This window comes from Bos grunniens, chromosome 2, assembly GCF_055505025.1.
Source record: "Bos grunniens cultivar Pamir isolate PY7600 chromosome 2, Bosgru_T2T1.0, whole genome shotgun sequence".
In the NCBI taxonomy this organism is placed as follows: domain Eukaryota; kingdom Metazoa; phylum Chordata; class Mammalia; order Artiodactyla; family Bovidae; genus Bos; species Bos grunniens.
Window position 1 is genome coordinate 30,271,597 of NC_141166.1, and position 26,762 is coordinate 30,298,358.

At 39.2% G+C, this 26,762-nt stretch overlaps 2 protein-coding genes across 14 annotated transcripts in view; one reads left to right on the top strand and one right to left on the bottom strand.

Annotated features, from left to right (window-relative positions):
* Window positions 1-10,110, bottom strand: part of CNOT9 (CCR4-NOT transcription complex subunit 9) — a 32,401-nt gene extending 22,291 nt beyond the window's left edge. Inside the window, exon 1 of the mRNA XM_086340311.1 lies at window positions 9,971-10,110. Coding sequence (XP_086196437.1) covers window positions 9,971-9,994 — 24 coding nt within the window. The 5' untranslated portion in view covers window positions 9,995-10,110. The remainder of the gene's footprint in view (window positions 1-9,970) is intronic.
* A 34-nt stretch (window positions 10,111-10,144) lies between these two features.
* The window catches only part of USP37 (ubiquitin specific peptidase 37), an 86,045-nt gene continuing 69,427 nt past the window's right edge, over window positions 10,145-26,762 (top strand). For 2 of the 13 annotated variants that reach the window (XM_086339998.1, XM_086340049.1), the window contains exons 1-4: window positions 10,189-10,931; window positions 15,843-15,983; window positions 20,171-20,394; window positions 23,594-23,765. In XM_086339998.1, coding sequence (XP_086196124.1) covers window positions 20,239-20,394; window positions 23,594-23,765 — 328 coding nt within the window. In that variant the 5' untranslated portion in view covers window positions 10,189-10,931; window positions 15,843-15,983; window positions 20,171-20,238. Of the gene's footprint in view, window positions 10,932-15,842; window positions 15,984-20,170; window positions 20,395-23,593; window positions 23,766-26,762 lie in introns of all 13 variants that reach the window. The other 11 variants (XM_086339987.1, XM_086340039.1, XM_086340005.1 and 8 more) reach the window with 9 other exon arrangements.

The following is a 26,762-nucleotide window of genomic DNA, read 5'->3' on the forward strand; positions in this document are numbered from 1 at the left end:
GAAAACAAGGGCTAAAATTGTAGCTTTGGGTTTCCTGCCCAGAATCCCTTGGACGACCTACAATCCTAAAGAGGGCCCCACGACAACGTTCTAGCAATATAGCATCTATCCTGATTAGTCATTACTCACTCTTAGAGGCCTGCCATCCAGATACTACCATCAGTAAGCTCCACCCTCCTCTCCAGAGTCAACCTATGACTTGTATCCAGCACTCCTATACCCTATCCCATCCCGGGGAACTCTAGGTGAACACCACCAGGCTGCAATGGTAGGTACCAGCTAGCATATAATGGATTTGGGACTGTAGGCCTGGTCTCCACATATTCCCATTTCTAGAGCTGGTTTGACTCCAACAGAGAAGACTGTGCCCCTGGAGTGATATTGGCACTCTAAAGGGCCAATGTCTGGTGCTCCCTACGGCCATGACCACTGGCTGCCAGTAATACTCCACCTTTTGAAACTACTCGTGGAAATTTTAGCCTCTATGAGACTCTGGTTCTAAGAGAGCTAGGGAGGTCAGTCAGTTCAGTTGCTCAGTCATGTCCAACCCTTTGTGATCCCATGGACTGCAGCACACCAGGCTTCCCTGGACATCACCAATTCCCAGGGCTTGCTCAAACTCATGTCCACTGAGTCGGTGATGTCATCCAACCATCTCATCCTCTGTCATCCCCTTCTCCTCCTGCATTCAATTTCTCCCAGCATCAGAGTCTTTCCAATGAGTCAGTTCTTCGCATCAGGTGGCCAAAGTATTAGAGTTTCAGCTTCAGCAACAGTCCTTCCAATGAATATTCAGGATTGATTTCCTTTAGGATGGACGGGTTGGATCTCCTTGCAGTCCAAGGGACTCTCAAGAGTCCCCTCCAACACCACAGTTCAAAAGCATCAATTCTTCAGTGCTCAGCTTTCTTCACAGGCCAGCTCTCACATCCATACATAACTACTGGAAAAACCATAGATTTGACTAGATGGACCTTTGTTGGCAAAGTTATGTCTCTGCTTTATAATATGCTCTCTAGGTTGGTCATAGCTTTTCTTCCGAGGAGCAAGTGTCTTAATTTCATGGCTGCAGTCACCATCTGCAGTGATTTTGGAGCTCCCCCCGAAATAAAGTCTGTCACTGTTTCCATTGTTTCCCCATCTATTTGCCATGAAGTGATGGGACTGGATGCCATGAACTTCGTTTTCTGAATGTTGAGTTTTAAGCCAGCTTTTTCACTCTCTTTTGTCACTATCATCAAGAGGCTCTTTAAGTTCCTCTTCACTTTCTACCATAAGGGTGGGGTCATATGCATATCTGAGATTATTGATATTTCTCCCAGCAATTTTCATTCCAGCTTGTGCTTCATCCAGCCCGGCATTTTGCATGATGTACTCTGCACATAAGTTAGATAAGCAGGGTGACAATATGCAGTCTTGACGTACTCCTTTCCCAATTTGGAATCAGTCTGTTGTTCCATGTCTGGTTCTAACTGTTGCTTCTTGGCCTGCATATAGATTTCTCAGGAGGCAGGTCAGGTGGTCTGGTATTCCCATCTCTTGAAGAATTTTCCAGTTTGTTGTAATCCACACAGTCAAAGGCTTTGGCGTAATCAATAAAGCAGTAGATGTTTTTCTGGAACTCTACTGCTTTATCTATGATCCAGCAGATGTTGGCAATTTGACCTCTGGTTCCTCTGTCTTTTCTAAATCCAGCTTGAACATCTGGAAGCTCACACACGGTTCACATACTGTTGAAGCCTGGCTTGGAGAATTTTGAGTATTACTTTGCTAGAATGTGAGATGAGTGCAATTGTGGGGTAGTTTGAACATTCTTTGTAATTGCCCTTTTTCGGGACTGGAATATGAAAACTGACCTTTTCCAGTCCTGTGGCCACTGCTGAGTTTTCCAAATCTGCTGGCATATTGAGTGCAGCACTTTGACAGCATCATCATTTAGGATTTGAAATAGCTCAACTGGAATTCTGTCACGTCCACTAGCTTTGTTCGTAGTGATGCTTCCCAAGGCCCACCTGACTTTGCATTCCAGGATGTCTGGCTCTAGGTGAGTGATCACACCACTGTGGTTATCTGGATCATGAAGATCTTTTTTTAATAGTTCTTCTGTGTATTCTTACCACCTCTTAATATCCCTGCTTCTGTTAGGTCCATACCATTTCTGTCCTTTATTGTGCCCAACTTTCCATGAAATGTTCCCTTGGTATCTCTACTTTTCTTGAAGAAATCTCTAGTCTTTCTCATTCTATTGTTTTCCTTTATTTCTTTGCACTGATCACCAAGGAAGGCTTTCTTATCTCTCCTTGCTATTCTTTGGAACTCTGTATTCAGATGCTTATATCTTTCCTTTTCTCCTTTTCCTTGTACTTCTCTTCTTGCCTCAGCTATTTATAAGGTCTCCTCAGACAACCATTTTGCCTTTTTCCATTTCTTTTTCTTGAGGGTGGTCTTGATCACTGCCTCCTGTACAGTGTTACGAACCTCTGTCCATAGTTCTTCAGGCACTCTATCAGATCTAATCCCTTGAATCTATTTCTCACTTCCACTGTATAATCATAAGGGATTTGATTTAGGTCATACCTGAATGGTCTAGTGGTTTTCCCTACTTTCTTCAATTTAAGCCTGAATTTTGCAATAAGGAATTCATGATCTATGCCACAGTCAGCTCCAGGTCTTGTTTTTGCTGACTGTATAGAGCTTCTTCGTCTTTGGCTGCAAAGAATATAATCAATCTGATTTCGTTATTGACCATGTGTAGAGTCTTCTCTTGTGTTGTTGGAAGAGGGTGTTTGCTATGACCAGTGCGTTCTCTTGGCCAAACTGTTAGCCTTGGCCCTGCTTCATTCTGTACTCCAAGGTCAAATCTGCCCGTTACTCCAGGTGTCTCTTGCTTTCCTACTTTTGCATTCCAGTACCCTATGACGAAAAGGACATCTTTTTTGGGGGTTAGTTCTAGAAGGACTTGGGAGGTCAGGTGGGTAGTAATGTGGCCCTCAGGTACAAGCTTAGAGAGGAGTTCTGCACCCACTCTAACAAGGAGAAGGAGGCAGTGAGGGCAGTTTGGTACCAGAAAGTAGCTGAGGTAGGGACTTTCCTTTTCATCACCCCTGGTGAATTCTGCCCCAGATTTAATAGCAGAAGTTAGTTTAAACCCACTGAATACCTATTTGTTATGGGATGAATACAGTTATTTTTTAAAAGTAGGAGTTCACATACATAGCGCTTACTCTATTAGGCACTTTCTTAAATAAATGTTTATTATCACAGTCATTTTTTTAGATGAAGAAACTGAGAAGTTACTTAAAGGTTAAGTGGCAAAGCTCAGGATTTGAATTCAGGTGGTCGGGCAGCAAAGTCCATACTCTTAACTGCTTTGCGAATGCTGCTTCTTACTTCCTTAAAGATCAGGTCTAATCTAAAGACAACTCTCCAAAAACACTATTTCCTGTGACCCTGTGACAATAGAAACAGGGAATACATAAAAACCGCAAACAAAAATGAAAATACTACTGTTGTTAGTTCAGCAGAATCTGATAAACAACCAGCACCCAATATCATTGATCCCAATATCAAAATTGAGAAATTTTCTTCTTAATGAGATCTGAGGTACTTAATAACCATCATTGTAATGGGAAGGGTCAATTAAATAGTTTGACATAATTCCCTATATCAAATCAAGGCTCAGATGGGCATAATTTAGCTAGTGCTAGCCACCAACACCCACCCACACACTTCCCTACTTCTACCAATATATCAACAAATAATTTTGTAACAAACAAGGAAATTTAGGTTTTTGGAGAATAAAAATATTACAACCCTTTTTTTTTTGACCCTGAGGCTTGCAGGATCTTTAGTTCTCTGACCAGGGATTGAATCTAGGACCTGGAAGTGAAACTGCTGGTTTCCAATCACTGGACTGCCAGGGCATTCCCTACTTTTTACATTTTGAACTATGCACTGATTTCCATATTAATTTATATTACTGGACAATTGATAAAATACTTTGTACATCATCCCTGAATAAAACCCCAAGGCACAACTCTAGCATCTCACTAGATCTTTAATTTTATTTATTTTTGGCTGCACTGGGTCTTTGTTGCTTTGAAGGGCTTCCCCTAGTTATAGTGAGTAGGGGCTACTCTTTGTTGCAGTGGGCAGGCTTCTCTTTGCAGTGGCTTCTCTTGCTATGGAGCTCTAGGTGTGTGGGCTTCAGTAGCTGTAGTATGCGGGCTTGGTAGCTGTGGCTCACAGGCTCAGTCCCTTCACAGCATGTGGAATCCTTCAGGACCAGGGATCAAACCAGTTTCCCTTGCACTGGCAGGCAGATTCCCATCCACTGTGCCACCAGGGAAGTCCTCACTTGATCTTGATGGCCATATTAACTAAAAGCCCGATGCATCTGCCTCTTCTTCTGAAGTCCAAAGACTATTTAGGTACACCTTTCACAAAAATACTAGAATCTGAAAATTGATGACTTCCTAAAAGGGAATGGGATGTAAAAGAGAAGGTAGGGTAGATGAGGAAAGAGAGGGTAACTGTATTGTACTTTTATTTATTTTTTTAATTAATTTATGTACTTAGCCTGTGCCGGGTCTATGTTGGCTGCTCGTGAGCTTTCTCTATTTATAGGGCGGGGGCTTCTCATTGCTGTGGCTTCTGTTTCAGAACACAATGTCTAGGGCACTTGGGTTTCAGTAGTTTCAGCGTGTGGGCTCAGGACTTGTGGTACCTGGGCTCTAGGGCACAGGCTCAACAGTTGTGGCACACTAGCTGTGGGACTAGCTGCTCCTTGGCATGTGAGATACTCCTGGATCAGTTATCAAACCTGGGTCTCCTGCATTGGCAGGCGGATTCTTTACCAGTGAACCATGAGGAAAGCCCTGAATTGTACTCTTTAAAACATGGTTTCACTGAATGATCACCATCATGGTATCACCCTCATTTTACAGCTGATGGAACTATGAGTAAACAGTGGGCAGATTTCTGCCCTCTTCCAGTTCTCTATTTAAAGATCACCTCTAAAGATTCTTAGTTCAGTTGCTACAATTCTAATTTATAATTTACTAATATGCCTCTGAGGCTGTGGCTGATACAAACTCAATCTACTTGCACATACCATCCAGTGACAAAGAAGCAAATTCATCTAATTTACCTTTTGGAAACTGAGGCTTCCCTGGTGGCTCAGATGGTAAAGAATCTGCCTGCAATGCAGGAGACCCAGGTTCGATCCCTGGGTTGGGAAGATTCCCTGGAGAAGGGAATGGTTACCCACTCCAGTATTCTTGCCTGGAGAATTCCATGGATATGGGAGCCTGGCAGGCTACAGTCCATGGGAACACAAAGAGCTGGACACCACTGAGCGACTTTCATCTTTTGGAAACTACCTAACTTAAACACACTAACAGCAGAACACTACCACATGAGCAGAGGTTAGCAATTTCTGAATCAAATGAAATTTCTAGATCATTTCCTCAGAAAAATAAACAACTGTAAACTGTCTTGCATGTAATTTACATTTACCCTAAAATTTACAAATAATTCCAGGGAATTCATAGAGTCTACCTGTAATCCATTAATAGACCTAAGATTAAGAAACTGTTTATCAGGTTTAAGAATAGGAAAGACCCTGGGACTTCCCTGGTGGTCCAGTAGTTAGAGGACTCCGCACTTCCACTACAGGGGGCCCAGGTTCAATTGTTGGTTGGATTGAGCCTTGTGTGTGGCCAAAAAAATTTAAAAAAAAAAAAAAATCAGAAAGACCTCAATTAGCAAGTAACAACACAAGTACCTAACAGGAATGCACACTAGATTGGGAGCTAGAAGTGGTTTCAAAACGGTTTTGCCATTTCTACAATTGTGCGACCTAGAATAAATCATTTACTTTTCTGAGCCTCAATATTCACTGGTTAGATGAGAGAACTATATTAAATAATTAAGTTTTAGTTGCTTCTAAAATCTCAGAACTTTCTTTCTTTAGTTAAAAGTGAGAGACTAAATGGCTACCAAACAATTTTATTGAGCCATAATTTGCATACAATAAAACTTTTACATGTACTCATTTAAGTATACATGTCAATGAATTTTGAGATATCTATATACCGGAGTGACCACCACTACAATCAAGATACATTACTGGGCACTCCATTATCCCCCCAAATTCTCTATACTTCTTTCAGTTAACCCCACATTCAACCCTCCACAGACTAGGTTTGACTTTTCTAGGAACTTTTAATAGGAGGCAATATTTACTGAACATACTAAGTGCCAGTCCCTGTTGCTGCTGCTGTTAAGTCGCTTCAGTCGTGTCCGACTCTGTGCGACCCCATAGACGGCAGCCCATCAGGCCCCCCTGTCCCTGGGATTCTCCAGGCAAGAACACTGGAGTGGGTTGCCGTTTCCTTCTCCAATGCATGAAAGTGAAAAGTGAAAGTGAAGTCGCTCAGTCATGTCTGACTCTTCGTGACCCCATGGACTGCAGCCTACCAGGCTCCTCCATCCATGGGATTTTCCAGGCAAGAGTACTGGAGTGGGGTGCCATTGTGAATACAAAATAGAATTTTGTATTCTAGACTGTATCCTGACTGAAATAGAGATTATTTTCCAAAGTCTGGAGAAGGCTCAACACATGGCTCTCGGTGTCTTATATAATGATGATACAATAAGAAAACTCACTTTCTTAACGGCGCCGAAGGGAAATATCAAATTAGCTTAATATTTTTATCTTCATAAAAGAAGGGCCAAAACGTTCTTCAAAATAACTTTTTAAAAATGGAAGTGAATAAACAAAGAAAATTTGGTCAACTTGCTTAAAACTTCAACCGGAGACAAGGAGATAGTGTCTAAATTAGATACTTCAGAGTGCATAATGTTCTTTTTACTTGCCAAAGAGGAGGGTATCTGGGAGTCCAGCACTGCTTCAACAGAGATATGAAATAACTGATGCAGCTGCTAGTTACATAGTGAGGGAAAAACAAGGGTTTAAGGATGTTAGAACTGCCACTGGAAAATTTTAAAAAAGCATATACAGTGCATCTCCTAAAGGCTTACCTTTGGCTGTTTTAGATCACTAGCATAACATTCGTTACAGAAAATCCATGGTATATGTGAAAATTTGTGGTTCTATTAAGCTGAAGAAAACTTCAAGGTCCATAGTAAGTGATTTGCTACTTTGCTGATGCAAGAATTAGAGTCCGAAGGCTGAATTCTGGGAGTAAGTCATTTAATCAGTGAATGAACCCAGTCCACCACTTAGCACTTTCTTATTCTTATTTAATACAATCCTGTGTGGTACTTCTGTTTTTGTTAGATTTGAGACTGTAACTATATTCTGTGATGGCAATAATGAAGACGTTAGGACGAAGTATTCTGTAAAGAATGAAAAGAGTCCGATCTACTTGAAATTATTGGCATAATAAAATACTAAAAAGAGTCAAAATTTAAGATATCCCAAATGATCTCAATTCCTCCAGTGAATAACATACCTGCATTCATATATGATCACATTCTCCTTTGATACTACTGTCTCCCTAGATGAAGTCATTATTTATTTGCAATTTAAAAAAGAAATAAAGGTATACACAAATACAAATTATCATCATTAGACAAAAAGTAAGCATCTTCTCAAGCAGTTTAGATTATTGCAGGCACTGTTGCATGTCTTATTGACACAATTTTTAGTGAGGAATATACACCATCAGAGGATGAGATGGCTGGATGGCATCACCGACTCAATGGACATGAGTTTGAGTAAGCTCAGGAGTTGGTGATGGACAGTGAGACCTGGTGTGCGGCAGTCCATGGGGTCGCAGAGTCAGACATGACTAAGCGACTGAACTGAACTGATACACCATCAGTGTCCCTTTACCCAGATGAGAACAATACAGTCAGTTTAGCCTAAAGGAAGGCACTAAGGATTGGGAAAGGGGTGGCTCAACCTTTTTTTGCTTCAGTCTCTTCATTAACCAAATATTCCAGTGAATAAATGGTACAAATGAACTTAGAGCTTTTGTGTAGTCCAAACAGAAAAATGGGTGAAAAAAACACCAAAAGTTCAATTTCCTAATAAAGGTAATTCACTGTAAATCTAATTGAAGAAACATGCATTGAATATTTTAAGTAATGAACCAGAGCTCTAATGGCTGTTTCAAAGATGTATTAGGGAGCAACTGCAAAGAAAAGTTGAATAGGTAGAGACATTCTGAGACATAGACAAGCCAACCTTAGAATTCTTTGTTTAAACTGTCCCCTCCAACCAGCAGCAACCTCATTTTCTGACTGGCTTCTTCTCATGTTAGTCACTAGGTCCTGTCCAACTCTTTGTAATCCCTCTGTTCATGGAATTATCCAGGCAAGAATACTGGAATGGGTAACCATTTCCTTCTATAAGGGGTCTGACCCAGGGATCAAACCCAGGTCTCCTGCACTGCAGGCAGATTCTTTACTGTCATATTACATGTAGAATGTGGAAGAAACAAAAAAGCTGGAGAAATTGCAGTCACCTAGTTAAAGAGATTATATAAAAAGTACCTCACCCCGTGAAGTTTCAAACATTTTAGAAAGAAGGTGCCAGGAGGCAGAGATGCCACTAACCCTGGAAATGACAAGGCTGTCTGTAACCTAGTCACACCCAACTCACTTTTAAACTTTAAATTTAACTTTTGTCCTCTACTGAGGATTTATGTCATTTTACCTGGTAATGCAACTTCAGTATATTATTCTCTCTAAGCCACTTCGCCTTGATGCAACTGAAAAAAGTTGGATGAGCATTCAGAAGAGTATGCTCAAATCACATGATACTGTCTGCCCATCACGGCTATTTGCTCTCAGTGGTCACCGCCTTCATCAATACCCTGGCATTCAGCAAAAATATTTGAGCTCTTACTTGGTGCCAGGAACTGTCCTGGCACTGAAGTAATCATGTAAACAGGATCTATCTACATGATCCCTGTCCCTGACCTCAAAAGGGGGACAAATAAGAAACAAGTAAATGAATCAAAACTTGGGAAAAGCTTAAGCAGAAAAGATGGAACGGCGGCCAGTTGTAGCTGGAGCCTGCAAAGCAATGTGATACAAGACGAGACTGAAAACAGGGGTAAGGAACATTAACGCTCAGGGAGGGCCTTGTAGGCAATGCAAAGTGTTTGGGTTTTACCTCAACAAAACGGGAAACCGCAGGATTACTTTAGCTAGGTTGTGTGCGTGTTTGTCGCTCAGTCGTGTCCGCCACTGTGCGACCCCACGGACTGTAGCCTGCCCAGGCTCCTCCGTCCATGGGATTTTCCAGGCAAGAATACTGGAGTGGGTTGTCATCTCCTTCTCCAGGGGATCTTCCCGACCCAGGGATCGAACCCAGGTCTCCCGCATTGCAGGCAGACTCTACCCTCTGAGCCACAGTGGATGGTTATTAGGAGTTTACACTGTTTTTCTTGGTCAAAAATCACGCTGGTAAAACGAGATGTATGAAAAAAGGTTTTAAACGCAGAGAACCGTAAGTCAGACATCCTAACTAGTCAGTTGTTTAGGTTTCGGATTTTGTATCTTTGTAAAGCAAGTGGTTTGAGCTAGAAGCCATTTCCTCCCCACCGCGATGTGGCTAGGCAGGGAGGGTCAGATGCACCTCGGAAGTCCCCTCGCCCCCGCCAACGCCAAGCACGCAAACGGCGGCCTAAAACTGTTGGTAGAGCAATGAATCAATGAATGGCCCCTCTGGGCCGCAAGCGAGGCGGTCCAGCCGCGCGACCAGGCCCCGGGGCCGAAAAAGTACGCGCTACAGGGAGCCAGAGGCCGCGAGAGCCGGCCGGCGGGGAGAGTGGGGGCCGGCTCTGTCACAGCCAAGCTCAGCGAGGAGCGGGGCCGGGTGCTCGCAGGTTGAGGGCTGGAGGACTCTCAGCCTGCCACAGGGAGTTAGGACAGAAGGCCGAAACGCGGGGCTGAGAAGATGTTTGGGGCCCAAGCCGGGGGCCCAGTCACTTACCGCAGCCGTCGCCAGACTGTGCATGTTGGGAGCGGACGCCGCTCTCCTCCCACTGCCGGACGCGCCAAGCCGCGTCCCAGCTTCAGCACCTCAGCCGCCGAAGATGATGACACGCCGCAGCCGCCATCCGCCTCCGGCTCGCTCCGCCCCCTCCGCAGCCCTCTGACCTTTCACCTCTGACCCCGCCCACACAACCTCTTCCCGCCCCCCCAGCTTCTGGAGTTAACAATCCTCGAGTCTGTTTTGTCCCATAAGTTTCAGGACCAGAAGGACACCCGCCTCCTGCTAGTCTCCCCCATCCCCGGCTTGGAGCAGGTATCTCCAGAGAGGGGCGTGAACTCTGACCTTCCTCCGGAGGCCAGTGAAGGGCGGGAAAAACCAGGCAGTCCGGGAGGACAACTAGTGCGCATGCCCAACTCGACTCTGTAGGAGGGAAATGGTAGGAAAGCGAAAAAGTGCGTGAAGTAGAAAGTGCGCGTGCGTACTATGGTCAGGGCAGGGGCGGGGCTACCTCGGCGTGATTTCGCCCGGTACTGGGGCGGGGAGAGGGCGTAGAGGGGGCGGAGTTTCCAGGCTTGCGCGCACGCGCTTCTCCTGGTCGCGTCGGGTGTGCGTGCGTGCGTGCGTGTTTGCGTGTGGTCACAGTTCCCGCCATCAGCCGCTCTCCCTAACTGGGGGAGTGAGCGGCCCCTCTCCGTACCCGGTATCCCTTCCTTCGTGACCCCCAGCTCCTCCCCCTCCACGCGTACTCCGTGCTTCCGGCAGGCCTGTCCAAAGCTCCGACTCGCAGGTACAGGTAAGGCGGGCCCGGCGAGCGTCTCAACGGAGCCGTTTTACCCTGCCCCCCCCCCCCTCACTTCTCGCCCCGTGCGGTCCGCCCACTCGGCGTTCACTCTTCTGGAGTTCACCGGCTGCGGTTCAGCCCGCCCCCATTCCCTCGACGCCGTCTGTCGCCGCACAGGTACTCCACTTGGGTGTTCCCCCAGGCTTTTCCTCTCCTTTGACCGGGTCTTTACTGTCACTCGCTCCCCCCGTGACCCGAACCTGGCCCCTCTTTGCTGGGGGCTGTCGTTGTCCGTCATTCGCACCTTAGCGAGGCCTGCTATCTCTTCAGGTGACTTCCGTTGCCGCTTGTCCATCGGGCCTTGGGATATGATACTGTTTCACTTTCTTGGCTATTCTTCACCTCTCTCCTAGTCATCTTTCACTCTAAGGCATGGATTATATAGTTTTTTCGTGCCTTTGGTTGTTCCCCATCTCTAGCCATCAAATCAGGTTGTCACGTTTACCTATTTTAGGTCATGATCTGTGAAAGGAAATAATAATTGATGACAAAATCCTCTGTCTAGAAAGTTGGTCTGTGGGTGGTTTTGTAATCCTTTCAAAATTTAGGCTCTGTGTAAATGCCTCTTGGGGGTGGCAGTGTCTGACATGCCTCTAACTGGAAGAGCTGTCTGAACAGAGGATGTCAAGTAGGCAATTGGATTATACTGGGGTTGGAGCTTAGTTGTAAGCTGGGTGCATAGATAAATATGTGTGTGTGTGTGTGTATATATATATATATATATATATAGACATCATCTGCCATGTTGATAGTAATTGAAGCCATGGATGTGGATGAAATTGCCTGAGGAGAGTGCATTGCTAAAAAGGAAAGGGACCTAGGATGGAGCGCTGAGAGATTCTTGGTGTTTAGTACCTGATAGAGGAGTACAAGTTTTGCAGAAAAGGTGAAAGAAGTTGTCAATAATATTGAATTCTGTTGAAAGATAAATGAGGACTGAAAAGCCTGTTGACATCAAAGTAATCGATGATCATAGTGAGAGATGTTTGATGGAATAAAATGGATATCTGGGTGCAGTCTTGTTCTCCTTTTACTGTTCCCTTCCACCCTAAGCTTTAGATTCTACCTGTATGTTGATGGTGAAGGACAGGGAAGCCCGGTGTGCTGCAGTCCATGGAATTGCAAAGAGTTGGACACAGACTTAGTGACTTAACAACAACAGATGACTTGAGAAGTTTTATTTCCAGTGTGTTTCCTCTGTTTTCAGCTCAAAGTCTAAATAGCTAACTGCTGGACATCTTAATTTGATTTTTTTTTTCCTTAGGAGTTTCAAAAGAACAAACCTGAAACCAGTCTCCTCTCCATACCTAAATGTGTTATCTTCCAGTATCCCATTTTATTAAGTGGTATTTCCATTTACGTAGTCTAGAACCTTGAAAACCATTCTTGACTTCTCGCCATCCCATGTATCTGTACCCTCTTCAGATTCTATTTATTGTATTTCCATTATGTGTCTTGGATCTATTTCTGTACATTTTCATTATCACTTTTGTAATTCAAGCCACAACACTTTTTCACCTGGACTTAATGTTCCTTATATTCTCATTTGTAAAATGGGAATGATCACCTTGTTGGACTGCTAAAAGGATTAAATGAAATAACCATGGTAAGCACATTACATAAAATAAATAGCCAGTGAGTATTAACTATTATTGTAATTGTTGTTATAAGCTGAATCACTTCAATACCGTCCTGTCTGGTTCTAATTTCTTTCATTCTTGCTTCTGTCACTGTCCTTCCCAAACCCAAACAAAACACATCACTTTTCCATTTAGCAGTAACATGTCATTTGTCTGCTTAAAAACCTTCAGTGGATTTCCCATGACTAAATATTTATTACATTAGGGTAAAATTCAAAATGTTTACTACGTTGTGTAAGATTCCGCATAACCTGATTCTTTCCCACTTCATCTCGCTCACTAAACTCCAACCACAATGCTTTTCATTTGCTTAGTTACACCAAGTTATTTCCCACCACAGAACCTTTGCATGTGTGGTTATGGACTGTTCCAGAATGACTATCTCTCAATTTTCATCTGAAGTGGTACTTCCAACCTGTATCCCCCTGCTGCTGCTAAGTCGATTCAGTCATGTCCAACTCTGTGCGACCCCATAGACGGCAGCCCACCAGGCTCTCCCGTCCCTGGGATTCTCCAGGCAAGAACACTGGAGTGGGTTGCCATTTCCTTCTCCAGTGCATGAAAGTGAAAAGTGAAAGTGAAGTTGCTCAGTCGTGTCGGACTCTTCGAGACCCCATGGACTGCAGCCTACCAGGCTCCTCCATCCATGGGATTTTCCAGGCAAGAGTACTGGAGTGGGGTGCCATTGCCTTCTCTGTGTATCCCCCTACCCAATCCTAAATTAGGTACCCTGTGATAATTTCTCACGATGCCCTGAACTTTATACCATATTCAGTACTTTTAATTATATATTTACTTGTGTGATTATTTAAAGTCTATCTTCTAGAATATGGTTTAGAAATTATTTCATTTCTATTTCTCAAGAATTTGTTGAAATGAATAAGTAAATTGGAGCTTGCTAGAAGAACCATCATGTCTTTGGGAAACACCAGCTTACTGATATTTTTGTCATCTGATGACAAGCACCTTTTTTCACTCCACAGACAAAAGATGCAAAAAGACAAAGTTTACCTCTTTGGGCAATATTACCTGTTCCTAGATCATAGAATCATTCAGGTTTTAGATTCTTTGAATTGAAGAAAAATTTCATTAAGATCAGCTTCTCTCTTTATTTTCAGCTACCACACAATTTTCTCTCTTTGTGCATTAGTTTTATGGCTCATTTTAGGAAAGAAAGCCCTTAGAAATCAAAGCAGTGATTTACATATTTTAACAACAGGTTAAACTGCGAGACCAGTAAAGAAGTTTCCAAAAATACATAAAGGAAAATTTCATGTTTAAGTAAGTGGCTGGTGGTGGTTATGGAAGAGAATACCAAAATTTAATAAGTTGTGTGTGTAGAATCGGAGAAGGCAATGGCACCCCACTCCAGTACTCTTGCCTGGAAAATCCCATGGACGGAGAAGTTGGTGGGCTGCAGTCAGTGGGGTCGCTAAGAGTCGGACACGACTGAGCAACTTCGCTTTCACTTTTCACTTTCAAGCACTGGAGAAGGAAATGGCAACCCACTCCAGTATTCTTGCCTGGAGAATCCCAGGGACGGGGGAGCCTGGTGGGCTGCCGTCTATGGGGTCGCACAGAGTTGGACACGACTGAAGCGACTTAGCAGCAGCAGCAGCAGCAGCAGTGTGTAGAACAAAATTTGTGTAGAAAAATAGAAAATTAAAAATAGGAGTGCCAAACACAGAAGCATTTGGATTTGATAGGTAGTGATGAGCTGTTAAAATGTTTGGGAGAATGTTTCAATTAAGCAAGACGAATAAGTTCTAAAGATAAGCTGTACAACATTGTACCTATAGTTACAAAGCTGTATTGTACACTTAAATGTTAAGAGGGTAGATCTCATGTTAAATATTCTTACCACAATAAGATTAAAAAATTTTTTTAATGTTTGGGAGGGGAATTAGCCTCAGTAGCAAGTATTTTAGGATTTACTAAGTACCTGTTGTTTTGTTGGAGTAAAAAAGAAAATAAGACAGGTCCCCTCCATCTCCCCCTTCCCCTTGAGAGAGAAAGTTGAGAGAACTTGTGCACGATTTAGTTGGTGTGCTAAGTCAATTCAGTCGTGTCTGACTCTTTGCCACCCCATGGACTGTAGCCTGCCAGGCTCCTCTGTCCATAGGATTTTCCAGGCAAGGATGCCAGAGTGGGTTGCCATTTCCTCCTCCAGGGGATCTTCCCAACACAGGGATCAAACCCACGTCCCCTGCATTGGCAGGTGGGTTTTTTACCACTAGCACCACCTGAGTTGGTAAGAGATTTTTTAAAAGTCCTTAGAAAAGGTTATTATAGGATAAAGGATTTGTTGGATAGAAAAATCTTGAGAGAATGAAGACTGGAAAGTGGTTGTTACAAACCTTTGAGGATGTAGTATGGTAGCAGTTAAAAACATGAGTTCTGGTATGTCTCTTACTGACTCTTAAGTAACCATGGATAAATTACCTAATCTAAGCCTCAGTTTCCTCATTTGTAAATTAGTGATATTAATAATCCCTGTTCTTCAGGATTATTGTAAGGATTATGAAATATTGCATGTGTGGTGCTTCATACTGTGCTTAGTAAATGTTGCGTAATAAATATTAGGTGGAAAGGATTAGCAAAGTGATGTGTTTCTGAATTAGGGTGGTAGTGATGAATGACTGTTTGAAATAAATAAGAACAAGGCTAAATCTGATGCAGAGATTTTTTTTTTTTTTTTGCCTAAATGACAGTGGAAAGACAAATGCAGGAAAGTCTGGGAAATCTCTTAAAGAGGACTTGGACTGTGTCATGTTCACATTTGTGTCCCTACCATAGTGCCATCAAATTGGAGTAACTCAATAAATGATTTTTTTACCAAGTGAACAAAGGAGTTTAGAGTTGATGTTGTAACAGTTAATAAGATAGAAAAGTTTGGGTAAAGAACTTCAGGGAAAGTTGAGGCTTTTAAGAGGCCTAAATTTGAGAAACAAGCCCATAAATTTAGTTTTAAAAGAAAAGTAAAAACCAAGTTTACCCACCTTTTGAAATTTGTATCAACATCTTTTGGAAGTGGTGTTTTAAGATTTAAAACCATGATATGTAACAATGTTTGTAAAGTTAACAAAAGAAATACTGCCTTTTTAGTTTCAAAATGTAACAGGAATAACATAAACCAAATAGGTGCAGGCTCTGGGAGTCCCTCATTTTGCACAGCAGATATATTCCTAAAGTTGTTGAGTTTGTGTGTGTGGGCGGGGTGAGGGGTATGTGTACAAGTGTATCTTGAGCATTATACTTTAAATGTTTTTAGTAGTTTGTGAGTTTTAAATAGAAGGTTAATCTTTGTTGTGTAAATGAGCACTTTTTGAAAATTGTAATTTTGTAAATGAGATTTTTTTTTAAAAAGGCACACTTATATTTCCTTTAGCTGAGTTGATGGCACCTGGAGAACTGGCATAGCTGCAGAATATGAGTAGTTCCCCAAGAAGAGTGCATTGCCTTTGGCACAAGGATCAGAATAAAGGTGAACTGTTATTACATAGGGTTTTTCAGTAAAAGTCTCTGAAAAGTAAGTAATGTTTTTATTTTGGATATATATGTTTCCAAGAGTATGCTAACTAGCAAGAACTGACCATTTTCTTCTATTTTGTAGCAGTAATTTTTGTGTTTTTGCATGTTTTCTTAAACCACAGAATACCCTCTGCATAAGAATATTTTCAAAGCAGTACCTGAAATAAGAGCATTTAAATAACTGTAAAGGGTATAAAAACATTTTTGCCAATGTTATTGAGCTTTCACAGATGGCTCAGAATTGAAGAGTGATTTCAAAAATGATGAAGAAATTTAGGGAAAAGCAAATCTCTTTGGATATACCTAAAGAATAATTGGTTTTTCTTGTACTTTGTCTTCCTAATATCACTTTGACAGTGAATTAGCATTACAGAGTTTAATGAAACCTTGTCTTTGTTAGGTTCATAGAAAGTTGAACTGTTACTGGATCATGCTAGATACTTGAAGGGAAACTTAGTGTTTTTTTCTCTTAACCAAATAGGGCAAACTGATAATATGATCAGTGTACAAAAGTAAATGCAGTTAACTCATTTAGTGCAAGAGCAGACAATGGACTGGATTGAGAGAGACGTTAAGAAAAAATTGTATTGATTCTGCCAATTTTATGTCTTGTACCTTTTAGGTTTTTCTCTTAGAAGAAAGAGATTACTAGTAGAAATGGTTAAGAAAATGTTCAATATCTGAAAAAAAAAAAGGAAAATGTTCAATATCTGAAGTAAAATTTTATACACTTAACCAAAACTCATCATCAGAATATTTGAGAATTACATCTAGAGAAATCATGTATTACATGTAGAGAGAATTATAGAGGGAAACAAAAGTAACCAATAAAGTTTTTTCTTACATGCTTTATTGAACTTTGAAATCTTTATCTCCAAATCTTGTTAAATAATCTAATTTTTAAAAATATGTTTTTGTTGGAGGAATTCAAGGTCAGTGTCCTTTATTTACTTTTTGGTCTGTAAGGAAAACACTGAGACAATGGGGTTTTAACTATTCCCTTATAATTTGACATCCTAAATGTATAAGAAAAGATGAGATAATTTGATAAGTCTCTTAAAGTATAGTTTCTTCATTGAGCAGTAGATTATGTGAATCCCAGTTTAGACAAGTTTGCTAATGTTTTTTGTTTTAATCATTCTCTAACTGCATATTCTTGTTTTTCTCATTGATATGTGGACAGCTTTGCATTTAGGAGAAATTCAGATGCACATAGAAAAAGCCTGGAAGTAGTTTTCAAAGAATGAGATATACAGTACAGAAGGATGCTCCCATAAAGAGCTTAATAAATTTAATCCTATACTGGCCATATAAAAGGGATTTATGGTTCTAGTATCTGCTGCTGTATATTTCAACTGTAAAATGATAAAATTGATTGTGCTGATTTATTATTCTTGAATAATGACGTGGTTTCTTATGTGCCAGACACTGTCCTAGTAGGGATGCAAAGATAAAGAACATATTCCCTGTCTTCAAATAACAGAGTTTTCCATTTTCATTTGGCGGCTCTCTGTAGGGAGCACTGGGGTGAGCTTCTCAACATCCATCATACCCCAACTGATAAGTCTAGGACAGTTGGGCCTGTCTTTTATCCCACATAGAAGAGAGAGACAAAGAGGTAAATAGATAGTTTATAATACAATGTGATGAATGCTCTACTAGAGGTAAATGCACGGTACAGCAGAAGAGCAAAGCATTAAATGCTCTCCGTGTGTATATGGGATGAGAGAATAATTGAAAGATAGCTAGAAAGGGCTTCTTAGAGAAGATAATATCTAAATTGAGTTTTGATTTTATAGCCAGGAGAATTTAAAAGGGGAGGATGGGGAGAGTAGGTAAAAAATCCTCCAGATGTAGACCACAGTGTGTGCAAAGGTATAGTGGCATGAGAATATATGCCTTTTTAAGGAAAATTATAAATAGTTTAGGTGGCTGAATTTGGAGTTTATTGGGGTTAGAGAGGTAAGCAGGGCTTGAATCATGAAGGGTGTTTATGTCAGATTTTATTGTGAGGGCATGTACTGTGTTGTGCTCAGTTGCTCAGTCATGTCCAACTCTTTGTGACCCGATGGACTGCATCCCTCATGGGGAGCTGTTGAATGATTTTGTGGATAGTGATGTGAGTTGATCTGAAGTTCATTATGAAGATGTCTGGAAGGTATATAGAGGTTAAATTGACAACTTTACCTTGCATTTCCAGTCCAATACTAATAATCATAAAGAGAGGTGTTAAAGATAACTCATGTTTCTGGCATGGACAACTGGAGTAGGAGAGGGATCACATATTCTTGGCAGTGCTATGAGACAGAGTGGAAAAAATCTCAAGGCTATATCCAAGCAGTAAAGCATTAAATTATTAATTGTAAAAAAAAAAAAAGGGCATTACAAACACACTGCTGATTTTGTAGTTACTAGTTGGAACAAAATGTCACATTAACAAACAGGTCTGTGAACAATAGTGGCCTCTATTACTCTGATGGATTCATACACCCAGCTAATTAGAGTATATAAATCTGGCCACAATTAGGCACTCAAAAAGTTCAATCACTGAATAATACTAGAGGACTTACAATGTAAAACACCTTAAACAATTCAAAGTGTTTTCATTATCTCTCTTTAAATTTATTCCTAGTTGTTTGATATATAGCACCTAGGGGCCTTGAACTAGGGTTCTCCAGTCTATATCTTAACCTCTAGAGTGGGTTTTGTTTGATTTGAAATTTTGAATTCATTGTCCAGAATTTAAAATGGGCAGTTTGACATAAAAATTTGATTTCATTTTCTTGAAGAATTAGATGATCTGGTAATGCTGGGTTCATGGCAAAGCTGGCTAGATTTGAATAGAAGTGTTCATATTTTGCCTGTCTAAATCGTTTGTGTCACCTGTTTAGCCTCTATAGACAGTGAGTTGGTGACCGTTGTTAACAAGTTACTTGTCTGCGATCTTTGGAGAAAGACGTGTTGCAGACAAGGAATAAATTCAGAAAGTGGACACTAATTTCATTCATATTGAAGCTGCTGTCTATTGAGTGCCTAATGAGTTTTAGCACTATTTCATTTAATTCTGCAACACTATAGCATTGCTATTTTACAACTGAGAAAACTAGTGGTGAGGAAAGGTAAGTTAAAAGTTAGTAAGTGACGGAGCTGGCTCCTGATACCTAGATCTAGTATGTTTTTCCTTTGTACATATATTACTGTTTTTAGCTTTTCTAGTTGAGTTGTTTAGGCAGAGGCAAAGTTTAATGGTTTTTAACTTATTAAATTATAAACAAGAATCTGTATTAGAGGCCATGTTTCTAGAGATTTGAAGGCTGTAGTGTAAATTTTGCTTCAATTTTATTTGATCGCATATATGTGTATCACACACTATTTGATAATCATTTTCTGCTGTTTAATTGTATTTACTTGCTGACATCTGTTAAGCTAGTTTTAAGAGTCATAGACATTCTGTCATATCTATAAGTATCAGAAGTTCACTTGGGAAATTTGAATATTTGTGAAAGATAAAATTGGTAAAAATTCTTTCCAGGAATGGTAGAGTTAAACATAAATGGTAGGTGGATCTTAGGGAGAGGGGTTTTTTGGTTAGTTTTCCCTAGAGAATAAATGGTTTTCTCAAATAATGTAGTTGTTGAGGTTAAATTAATTTGATGATTCTCACAATTATTTATTCATATAATATGTTTTATACATGTGGATATGCTTAGGTGATACAATTTGATGTTTCAATAGGAACTCAATTCTAAAGAATGGAATCAGCTGACTGAATTTTTTTTTTTACTTATATTTGAAATCATGAAGGAAGGTAAAAGTTGGCCATATTGCCATGGGCACTCAAATTGAGAATGGGATCTTTAGTATTCCTGATTGTCATAGTTGGTAATGCTGCAAAATGCAAAATTTAGACACTAAATGGACTCAGGTACATGGCTAAGGAGAGAGCATGTACAGAAAAAATATAAGGTGGGTAAATTCAGTCACTGAACATGAGTGACTCCTTCATTTGTTCTTCTTACCAGTGCTATCCAGCTAATCAGAGCCTTTGAGGATATTTAATAAAAGGTAGTTTATTGAAAATGGAGGAAAAGACATATGATGATTCATTAAATGTTCTCTTTCAAACTCTTGTTTTAATCACTAGTAAGTTGTAACTTATTATTTTATTTTATTTTTCTTCCTTAGACTCTGTCAGGTGAAGGTGTATTTTTTCTTTTTAATTTGGCTAGAAGCAATTTATTTTTAAAGAAAATATGTCTCCTCTGAAGATACATGGCCCTATCAGAATTCGAAGTATGCAGACTGGGATTACAAAATGGAAAGAAGGATCCTTTGAAGTTGTGGAAAAAGAGAATAAAGTCAGCCTAGTAGTTCACTACAATACTGGAGGGATTCCAAGGATATTTCAGGTATTACCAAATTTTGATTTGGAATAGACCTTCAAATCACATCCTTTAGTGAACAGCTATTCTCTGCCACACTAAGTATCATAGTACCCCTACTAGATTACTATTTGTTTAATTTTCAGGTCACTAATACTGTTAAAAATTATTCAGCAGAACTGTTGATGGTGTATAATAAAGAGTAGGAAGTAGTCACCATTGTTGAAAAGAAACTGGTGGGAACAGGAAGCTGGGAGAAACTGAGTCTGGATACTGTCTAAGCTATTTTTAAAACCACATTAGGATAACTTCAGTTATGTAGTTATGTCCCCACCCCCCGGCAACCAACATATGTGATAAATTCATCACTATTTAGTATTAGCTTTTAATAGGATTCATTAGTGTCTTTTTAATTTCGTCTTCCTAATTAATCCTGCCAAAGGTTGTGGTATGGACCATTCAAGGATGATATTCAGGGTCATTCTTATAGCCGTTTGCTTCTGTTAACTTTTTAAAAAAAATTATTTGTTTATTTGGCAGCATTGGGTCTTAATTGCAGCACAAGATCTTCATTGCATCATGCAGGGTCTTTTGTTGCAGTGCAGAGATTCTTTAGTTTTGGTGTGCAGGCTTAGTTTGCTTTGCAGCATGTGGGATCATAGTTCCCTGACCAGGGATCAAACCCGAGTCCCCTGCATTATAAGGCAGATTCTTAACCTTTGGACTACCAGGGAAGTCCCTCTTCTGTTAACTTTTGAAGGACCTCGTTATTTTATCACTGTAAAAAATAATTTTGTTTTCAATTCTGTCTTGTACAGCCAAGAATTACTTCTGTTGATATGAGTTGAATTTAACGCCTTACATTTTCTACACTTAAAAATGCTATATTTGTTAATTAGATTATATAAAAGTGTAATATTCTAAAGTACTCTTTTGAAGACTAATTTATAAAACTTTATGCTTGAGAACTTGAGCTGAAGTAAAGTTTCTATTAATTTTTGCTTTTAAACTATTGAAAATAAATTGGTTATGATTTTATGTATCAAAAGTATTCTTAAATAGATTGTAGGTGGTGACATGGGTAATAGAAACAATAGTTTCTACCACGTTCATATACATATGACCATCTCAATGAAAGATTTTTTTTAAAACAGAGATTCAGTCTTTCAGTCCTCAACTCAAATTAGCACTCAGTAAATATTTAAATACTTAAGCAAACATAGATCTTGAGAAGCATGATGAGTCTACCTGTGATTAAACTTTTCATCTCAGTTCTAGATCAGTTTTGCATTCAGCATTCATTTGTTAACCACCTGTAGCTTACTGTGATGGGTACTGGGCTAAGAATACAGAGCTGAGTGAGGCACTTTTCCTCTCAAACTTAAGAGTAACCAAATGCATTCTCATCTGTAAAGATACCTCAGAGATACTGATGTAACATAAAGAAGGAAGTGTTTTGTGCTCTGAGGATTTAAAGGATAGATAAGAATTTGCTAGACACAGTGAAGTTAAGGTGAAGATGATTTCTATAATGTACAGACACATGCTAGTGTGAATCAACATTCAGGAAACCAGAAAATTATTTTAAAGTAAATGCACAGTGGAGAGTGAATGGCAGTAGTAGAGGCTAAGAGCTACATAGAGCAAAGGATAAGATAGTGAAAGAAGCAAAAGGAAGAAAATACAGATTTCAAGAGATTTCAAGATTTAACTCATTAGATTTTGGAGGTGAGGGAAAGACCTGCTTGAGTCTAAAACCTGTCATTTAAATTTGAAATATAAATTAAGTCTGGTAAATTGTTTTTTCATCTTTATCTAAAAATTGTTGTAAGATCCGTTCAGTTTAGTTCAGTCGCTCAGTTGTGTCCGACTCTTTGTGACCCCATGAACCGCAGCACGCCAGGCCTCCCTGTCAATCACCAACTCCTGGAGTTTACCCAGATTCATGTCCATTGTATTGGTGATGCCATCCAGCCATCTCATCCTCTGTGGTCCCCTTCTCCTCCTGCCTTCAATCTTTCCCAGCATCAGGGTCTGTTCAAATGAGTCAGTTCTTCGCATCAGGTGGCCAAAGTATTGGAGTTTCAGCTTCAACATCAGTCCTTCCAGTGAACACCCAGGACTGATCTCCTTTAGGATGGACTGGTTGGATCTCCTTGGAGTCCAAGGGACTCTCAAGAGTGTTCTCCAACACCACAGTTCAGAAGCATCAATTCTTCTGCCCTCAGCTTTCTTTATAGTCCAACTCTCACATCCATATATGACCACTAGAAAAACTATAGCCTTGACTAGACGGACCTTTGTTGACAAAGTAATGTCACAAGGTCAATTATCCCTAATTTTAAAAATTGTGAGATGCTTTTACTTCTTTCTTTATGCTGTTCAGAGGGTATGTCTTCAGCAAAAGGCAACTTTAGAAACCTCTGTATATGCCTGCTGAGGGAGAATGTTAGAAAATAAGGATGACTGGTTGTGAGAATTATTAAGATAAAGTTCAAGATTTATTGATTTAGTCTTGGAAAAATTTCATTCAAGAAAAAATAAAAGTTATCACTTAATAGCATATATCCAGAGTCTGGAAGAGTATAAGAGAAGTACTGAACCAGTTCTGGGGAGTGGGAGAAGCAAGCTAAGAGAGTTCCAGGGAACTTATGAGCTTTGTGATTGAAAGTTAAGTGAGCCTGCTTAGATAGTTTTTTTTAAAAAAAAAAAAGATGTTCTAATGTAGGTAAAGGTTTATGTTGATGTGTTTTTGAGAAATAGAATTCTTTTCAGGATTATAGTTTGGATCAGAATATCCTTTTTCATTGCAACTACATAAACCACTTCCTAGATATTTTATAAGCTTTTGTTTAAAAAGCAAAAAAGCCTCTAATCCAATATGACTTTCTAAACTGGTGATGGTATTACCATCAAGGCTTAGAAAATTAACTTCTTTGTTTTTGTAACTATACCTGAAAATATGCAGTTTCTACCAAAAAAGTCAAGAGTGTTAGGATTACTCTGTAAAATTTTAATAGTGTTTGCCTCTCCTAGAAGTGAAGTCTTTGATTTAAATGTATCAAGAAATGGAAACTCTTTTTGATTGGGTTAAGGAAAAAAAAACTAATATGGGAAAGAGTAAGAAATGTATCTTAGAACGTATAAACTTTAGCGTTCATTATACAACTTATTATGCTTCATTATAATTCATTTTTAATGGTACTCTTCCTTTTGTGTTGATCAGCTAAGTCATAACATTAAAAATGTGGTGCTTCGACCCAGTGGAGCAAAGCAAAGCCGCTTAATGTTAACTCTACAAGATAACAGCTTCTTGTCAATTGATAAAGTACCAAGTAAGGATGCAGAGGAAATGAGGTTGTTTCTAGATGCAGTCCATCAAAACAGGCTTAATGCAGGTAAGCACTAATCATCCGAGGGTCTAACATTAGCAGTTATAAAAAATATTACTAGATTGTAGGCCAGTATCCCTCTTGAATATTGATGCAAAAATTTCAACACAATACTGCTGCTAAGTCACTTCAGTCGTGTCTGACTCTGTGTGACCCCATAGTCGGCAGCCCACCAGGTTCCCACGTCCCTGGGACTCTCCAGGCAAGAACACTGGAGTGGGTTGCCATTTCCTTCTCCAGTGCATGAAAATGAAAAGTGAAAGTGAAGTCGCTCAGTCGTGTCCGACCCTCAGCGACCCCATGGACTGCAGCCTACCAGGCTCCTCTGTCCGTGGGATTTTCCAGACAAGAGTACTGGAGTGGGGTGCCATTGCCTTCTCCCAACAATACAATACTAGGAGACCTAATTCAACATCACACTGAAGGGAGTATACACCATGACCAAGTGGGATTTATTTCTGGAATGCAAGAATAGTTTAAGATATGGGAAAATCTGGCAGTGTGATACATCAAATTTAACAGAATGATGGACAAAAACCACATGATCATCTTGATGCATTAAAAGCATTTGATAAAATTTAACTTTGTTTCATGATGGAAGCACTCAACAAAGTTGGAATTTAAGGAATCCATCTTACCTCAACATAATAAGTGCCTTATATGAAAAGCCAATAGCTCCGTGATAGAAAACTGAAAGGTTTTCCAAAATCAGAATCAAGGCAAGGATGACCTCTTTTACCCCTTCTATTCAACATAATACTGGAAGTCCTAGGCAGAGCACTTAGGCAAGAAAAAGAAATGAAAAGAATCCAAATTGAAAAGGAAGAAGTAAATTTGTTTTTGTTCTCAGATGACATGATTGTTTATGTAGAACACCTTAAGGATTCCACAGAAGAGTGTGTGTCTAAGGAACGAGTAGGATTTAAATTACATTTGGGAAAACTTACCTTGTTACATAAATGTTACATAGTTGCTTTTTTATATGAAACTTTTTCTGAGGTTTTATTTTTCTATAAAAACAGAAAGTACCATAGAAATTCAAGAAGTGTGATCAGATTCCCCTACTTCTCCAACCCCTTTCATGTAAAATGTTTTGATTTTAAAGAACACATATTTATAAGCATCATTTTAGGAGTAATCTGTTGCTCAAAATGAGTTTTTCACTCTTATTTTTATTACTGTCCAGCTCTGTCATCATCAGTAACTTTGCTATTACTGGTATTTTATAGTTAAAAAACTGCTGAGTTTTTTTTTAACAAATATAACACATTAAAAACATTTAGAAAATAAAGATGTAGCAGTGCCTCTTTGCTTGAATTTAATCACTGTTTGATAAACTATTGTTTAAAAATTTTTTTTTATGGTTGTTTGTCATTTGGTTCATATTCATCATGTGTTCATGTTACCAAATCTGAATGAACCATGTCAGTTTTCTAAATACTGAATTTTAGAATTGAGTTGAGTGCCATTTAAAAGTTTTAGAATATGTTAGGGATTATGTCTACATTTCTGTTTTATTTTTATTTTCTGTTTATTATTTTATTTTCTGTTTATTATTTTCTGTTTTATTTTGTTTACATTTTTGTTTTATTCCATCATATTAATTGAACCACTGTTTTAAAAATTGACATATTTAAGAAAGTATGTCTCTGAATGCATTAGAGTGGAAAGCACAGCAGACTGGGGCCCAGATTTGAGTCTGAACAACATGGTGTAATGGAAAAACACTTTGGACCTAAACAGATTTGGGTTTGAATCCTAGCCCTGCTTATTATATCCTATGCAATTTTGGGCAGTTCCTTTAATAAATGAGTTTCAGTTTCCTCATCTCTAAAATGAGTGTTTTCTTACCTTAATTTCAGTGCTTAATAAAAAATTAGAGTTCATTAATGTAAGTCACAACCGATATTTGATAGGTACACAGTAAGTCATTATGGCTTTTAGAGTGACTAGCTGTAGACTTAACTTATTCTGTACTCTTAGGCAAGTTGTTCTAATCTTTTAGGTTTAAGTTGCCGTAACTGCCCCAAAAGTGTAAGTTAATGAATATAAGAACACTTTGAAACATTTAAAGTATAATATGTGGTGTTTGAAATCAATGGGAAAAAGACTAATGGTTGATGAACAGTGTTGTCTATAAATAGGACAACTAGCTAACCATTTAAGAAGATAGTAAAACTGAGTCCTTATCTTACTCCTTCATCTAAATAGATTTTACACTGATCAAAGATTTCAGTGTTAAAAAAAAGTGATAAAAGTATTATTAGAAGAGTAGAATGGATTTTAACATATTATGTGAGTGGGAATGACCTTTCTGAGTATGACATAAAACCAGAATCAATAAAGGAAAAGATTAATAACTTGGACTGTGTAAAAAATTTAAATGATCTCTGTGATAAGGAAAGAAGAAAAGATGAAAGTATTAGTCACAGTGATAGTTAATATTGCTAAATTTTACTGTGTACCTATCAAATATCGGTGTGACTTACATTAACGAACTCTATAATACCGACTTTCGAAATCAGTAAGAAAAAGACAGTTCAGTAGAGAAATAGACATATAGGAAAACTCAGGAAGAAAAGCAAGTGTTTCATAAATGTGAAAAAATTCTCGGCTTCACCAATAATTAAACAAATCAAATTCTTATCACCTTGGCAGTAGTGTGAGGGGAGGCAAGATATTCTAATATACTTGGTAGGAGCTTGGAGATTTTTTTTTTTTGAGGAATAGTGGTAGTATCAATTTAGTTTAAAATTGTACATCCTTTATCCCAACAATTCTTTTTTTTTTTTCCAACAATTCTTATTCTAAGGAATTTTATCCTATGAAAATTGTTGCAGTAGTGCAAGAAGATATGTAAAAAGATGTTTGGCATTATTTGCAATGTTTCTAAATTAAAACATTCTAAATGATCTTCAATGGGGAATTAACAAAATTAAAATATAGACTACTGGGGGTTTTTTTTGGCCACCTGCAGCTTATGAGATCTTGAGTTCCCCAGCC